The 5,475-nt window shown below is 42.5% G+C and overlaps 1 protein-coding gene across 1 annotated transcript; it reads left to right on the top strand.

The window, feature by feature from the left end:
- The first annotated feature begins 661 nt into the window (after positions 1–661).
- id4 (inhibitor of DNA binding 4) lies at positions 662–4,131 on the top strand. The gene is made up of 3 exons (XM_056381800.1): positions 662–1,384; positions 1,946–2,011; positions 2,731–4,131. The coding sequence occupies exons 1-2, from the start codon at positions 1,007–1,009 to the stop codon at positions 1,991–1,993; spliced, it is 426 nt and encodes a 141-aa protein (XP_056237775.1). The 5' UTR covers positions 662–1,006; the 3' UTR covers positions 1,994–2,011; positions 2,731–4,131.
- The last annotated feature ends 1,344 nt before the right edge of the window (positions 4,132–5,475 follow it).

The following is a 5,475-nucleotide window of genomic DNA, read 5'->3' as shown; positions in this document are numbered from 1 at the left end:
TCCCCTACAGCTGCAGCCGCGCAGTCAGGGCTGAGGAAGTGAAAATGTTACATGAAAACATAATCACAATTTAGTCAATCAGAGATGATGAGAATTATATCGATGCAGCTACTTAGGAATATTATTTTTGGTGATATCATATCTAATTTTGGTTTGTTTAATAATGAGTTAAATGGTTTTCACTGCTGCCGGGTGGAGTTTTGATTTTCAGTTTCCAAAGTGAGGTAAGGCAGGGTTTTTCCTCTACGCAGGTGGTTCGGCTCGGGATCATCTGTCACTGCTGGGACCAGTAGGCAACGAGCGAGGCTCTGCGCAATTACGCGTCAGTGACTACAGCACTAAGGACGCAGTCAGACGCTAATCAGCGAGGTGAATTGGCAAATGTACCATCACCTGTGACTGGATCAATCAGAAAACCTTCGAGATCGTCTCTCTCTCTCTCTCTCTCTCTCTCTCTCTTTCTCTCTTTCTCTCTCTTTCTGTCGCTCTTTTCCCATCTCTCTCTCTCTCTCTCTCTCTCTGTCTCTCTCTCACACACACTCACACACACACACACACACACACACACACACACACACACACACACACACACCTCTCCTACAGACAGGCAGCCCACCGCAGCGCACACAGAATGAGACACGCCTTTTTCTCGGCTCCGTTGTCGGGTCGGTGGGCAGCGGGCTGCCGGTGATTGACCAGCTTCTCTCCCTGATCTGTCAGCCGGCTGGCTTGGCGCCTCCCCTCTCCTCTATAAATGTAGGAAATCTATTCATTCCTTTCACACCGAGCGTGCTGAAGTGAGAGGAACTGTGAGGCTCCACGGGATGTTTTGACAGACTAGAATTTCGCCTTTTGGTTGATCTTCTTCTCTCGCTAATTTGAGGCTGTATTAAAGTGGCATTTGCCGTGTTTACAGCGCCGTGGTAATCTCTAATTCCTCTTGCTACTAGTAGTGTAATTGTTCGATTTTTTTTGTTGCCTCTCGCTGAGCGGTTGGTTATCTAAGATGAAGGCTGTTACTCCAGTCCGCCCCCAGGACTCCTCCTCCACCAGCAGCCAGCTCTCCATGCACTATCTGTCGAAGCAGAGCCTCAACATCGCCCGGTGCAGGATGGAAGAGGAGGAGCTGTTCTGCCTGCAGTACGACATGAACGACTGCTACAGCCGACTGAAGCGCCTGGTTCCCACCATTCCGCAGGATAAGAAAGTCAGCAAAGTGGAGATCCTCCAGCATGTCATAGACTACATCCTGGACCTGCAGCTGGCCCTGGAGACGCACCCTTCTCTCCATAAACAACAGCCACAGCGGAGCGGGACCTGCCCTCCTCCAGCCTCAAACCCCAGCCGGACACCGCTGACGGTGCTCAACGCTGACCACCACCAGGTAAACGTTAACCAGCAGGGACGCTTCTCCATTCTCTGTGTCCTCCGGAACTTACCGGGGACCCCGGTTTACCTCCCCGTCCGCCAGTCAGACTCAGACAAAGCGCGTCATGCCCGTTATGTGTCATTGTCCTCTCAGTGTTAGAAAACACAGAGAATCATCTAAATGTTTTACACGTCTTATCGCAGCCTCGGAAAATCATCCGTAAAAAATGCATTTGGCGTGGGCTAGATTGCGCACTTGATTGCGGGCTTTATGATTTGCATGATAATGACAGTGTGTGTCAGAGGCCCTACCTTACCCCAGGGTTGGTGAAGTACCTCAGCCTGCAGCCCACTCCACTGCGCACAATAAGAGCAATTTGTTATTCAATAGGCTATAAGAGAATTTATTATGGGAGATATAGCGGGCTAATTTTCCGCTGCTCTGCTGTATATCATTTATTTCTTGGTTGTTTGGGCCTTGAATTTATTTATGTTTCTCATCCATGGAAGCAATAAACGTTTTAAATGTTTGTTTTTAATGTTTTTTTTTCTTTTTTCTTTTTTCTTCTGTTTGTAGAGGACGTCAATAGTCAAAAAGCCGGAGGACACGATTTTATGCCGCTGAGACATGAGCACTGCATTGGTAAGTTGACTTCAAATAATATGAGTCATTATTTGAAATGTTTTTTATTATTATTATTGTTATTATTATTATTTTCCTTTTAATCAGACGCATGTGGCCAGTAGAAAAACACCACAGGCCCGAAGCGTGGCCACTGAAGCATCCCCATTAACTTGATTACTGTAGCCTGTATGTGGTGTAAATTGACAATCTCAAGAGTGCTCTGGGGAGGCCAGGAGATGTCAGAGAAAATAATAATTGAAGAACATGAAATTGGCAGCAACCTCAGAGGCAGCTGTGCTTTGCGCAATAACTGTCACTAGTGTAGCAATCTGGGAAGAAGAGAGGGTTAAAACCTCAGCTTGTCCTCTCTTTCAGTCTTACACACACACACACCCTCTCTCTCTCTCTCTCTCTCTCTCTCTCTCTCTCTCTCTCACTCTCTCATTCACTCTTTGTCTCTCTCAGTTCCATTCAAGCTGCTGCTCTGGCTTTACTGTCAGATTTATAGCACTGAATCCAAATACACCTGGATAAGACTAAAAGTATGTATGGTGTGTGTCTCAGTGTGAGCGCCTCGGCTGCCTCTCCTCAGCCTTTTCCAAACAGCCCGAGGAGCTGTGTGCTTGTTGTTTGACCTGGTTTGTTTTGGGTTGTTGATCAAGCATGGCCTCTGTTTTGTCGGTGGCGCCAGTCAGTCTGGAGTTCTGCAGCTCACCTCCCCCCCTTCCCCTCCACAGGTGTGCAGGCTGCACAGAGCTGCTCCAAAGCCAGCAAAGCTTCGCCAGGGACTCACACCCAACTGGAGGCACAATCACAAGGGGATTTCAAAACCGCTGGGAGGAATTAAACCCAAATAAAGTCACTATTCATATAAGCTTTTTTTTTTTTTTTTGGTTCCATTGAACAAGGAATCACTGTGTAGACATCTCCCTCTTCTTCCTCCTGTTTAAGTTGCTCTAACTTTACTTCTTCCCACTTAAAATTTTTCTAAAAGAGTGAAAATATGGAATCCCCACGTGGAGAAGTTTTGTGTTGGAAACTTGTCTGTCAACAGCTATGAAAACTGTTTGTGAATTGTGCTTAAAGAATAGTTAAAAATGACTCCAGTTTAAAGCTTTACTAAACTGCGAAAATCATTGTACATGTTTTGTACATCTATTGTTTAAAATAGATGATTTGTGTTGGACAGGGATTTAATCCCTGGAATCTTAAAATGTTTCATATTGTAAAGAAGAACAATTCTGATTCGAGACAATTAAGATTGTACATAAAGAGACACAAATGTTCTATAAAAGTATGTGAAAGGAATACTTATATGTTTAAAATAGACTATTGTAATTATAAGCTATTTTTATTAAAACCTTTTTTGTCGTTATGTAAATATTGTGTTTCCACGTTATGCTCTGCCAGTAATGTCCTCACATGACGATATCAGTTAACTCTTTGCAGTGTTTTGGAATAGTTGAATATGTAGCATGTCAGGCTCATTGCAGAGATGTTGAATGTGCACTGAAGCAGCCCTCCGTGTGTAGATATGTGGTGGAGTTCAATACAAGTTCTTTTATGATTTGGCCTGCTCAGCTTTCTCTTGAGTTGTTTTGTATTCATTAACTACGACAGCTTTGACCTGCTGGGAGCGATGGGTCGCTCTGCTATTTGATCTGTAACAAAAAGGCCTGATCTGATTGTGTTACACCGCACTCCTGTTCAAAAAAATGAATCTGATCGTCACAGCACTTTGACAGTGTTTACAATATAATACATCAAAATCACTGCAACACAATGTCGCTGTTCTAGGGGAGTTAATGATTGACACCATGAAACCATGAAACTTTGGTTATGAACTGATGAAATATGTGAACATGAAGAGACTCTTTTCGGACAAACAAACAACTGTATTCAGACAGGCCGTGTCTTTAAGTAGATATGAACTGATTTCCCTGTCGGAGAGTCAGCAGCCGTTGTTAATGTAAAGAAAAGAAAGCCTTTATTTTTCATGACATCGAACACCGAATTTACCTCACCACCCTCCTGCCAGTGTGAGAGGGCACTTGTACATTACTGTCAGCTGCACTGTTGGACTTGACCTTCACTGGCTTGTGAGGAGTTGTCAAAACAATTAAAGTTTCCAGGAAGAATTGTGTCGTCTCAAGTTTTGTCTCAACGGGCATCTTGGTCTCTTGCTTTCAATGCCTGCGCTGTCACGTGAAATAATGAGGGGAAACGGGGAGGTGCAGGGTGACACCGCGCACCGCTTTCAGTGAGTACAATTGAAAATAAAGGGTGGATAACAAGATATTAGAGTGTTGCAGGTGTCAGCTACTGTCGGTCCTCAAACCTGTTTGACAGGATTCAGGGATAAAGACTTTTATTTTGTAGGCTTTCATTAATTCCATCACACGCACACACACACACACACACACACACACACACACACACACACACACACGGCCACAGGTTTCCAGAAACGCAAGAGACAACCAGGCAGTCAAATTCATATTAAACTATGAGCCAGGTGTCATTTGTTTCATAGCTTTATCTATTTAAATGAAAATGTTTACAGTAAATTTCTTATTTCAAATTATCTCCTTAACAAAATGGTTTGACTTTTAACATTTAACTCTCATAATTATTTTTACGAAGCAGAGGTGAAGGGGAAAAGAATATCCTCCATGCTGTGATTTTGTGAAATATTTTCCTTTAGCAGAAGGAACAGGAGCTTTCTTCATCTCACCGTCTCTAAATAAACTCTGTTAATATAATGTCATTAACAGAAAACTGAATATAGCAGAACGCTGTAGTCAATAATTCACAGCATTCAGGTTTACCATACTTACTGTAGGATGCATTCAGCTGGTTGACCCGTGATGAGGAAAGATGTACAGTAAACTTCCTACATTAGCAGCATTGCCATTGATAAAAAGCCATTATGTTGCCTTACAATTAAATGACAAAACTGTCAGGTAAGGAAGTGTGATGTTAAAACACTAGTTCACAAAATAATTGCTAAGCAGAAGATGTGGAAATTATTTTACTAAAAGAATTAAAAAGAGGAGAGTTGCTGACTGTAAACTATACTCACGCTCCCAATGAAAGAAGCTCGCAGTGTTTCTGCAGGAGGCCTCATGCAGGTTACAGGAGCAAAAGGAGTGAAAATAGCTGCTATATCTCAACTGTTTAAAATTATTTTTGAAGAAAAAAGCAGGGATTGATTTTTTGGTTTAATGTTAATGATTTATGTTTTTTTCAAACGTTTAAAAAAAAAAAAAAAAAAATCTGAAATGAAAAATTAATTCTTGATTCAACACTCCCCTTCATTTATCAGGCTTTTTTTATTTTGAAAATATTCTGAAACAATAGTAAAAATGTATCCTGAATACCGTTCAAGTCAGCGTTCAGAAAATACTTGCGCCTCAACAAAACAGTGTCCGTCCTGTCTGCCGTCTTTCCCACAGAGCTGAGACACACTGACCCTTGTTCAC

The sequence above is a fragment of the Seriola aureovittata genome, chromosome 7, assembly GCF_021018895.1.
Source record: "Seriola aureovittata isolate HTS-2021-v1 ecotype China chromosome 7, ASM2101889v1, whole genome shotgun sequence".
NCBI lineage: Eukaryota > Metazoa > Chordata > Actinopteri > Carangiformes > Carangidae > Seriola > Seriola aureovittata.
This window is presented reverse-complemented; position numbering and strand designations above follow the sequence as displayed.

Coding starts and splice junctions, on each gene's coding strand:
- id4 (XM_056381800.1), top strand. CDS start 1,007: ATGAAGGCTGTTACTCCAGTCCGCCCCCAGGACTCCTCCTCCACCAGC. Junction 1,385..1,945: donor TCAACGCTGACCACCACCAG/GTAAACGTTAAC, acceptor TTCTGTTTGTAG/AGGACGTCAATAGTCAAAAA.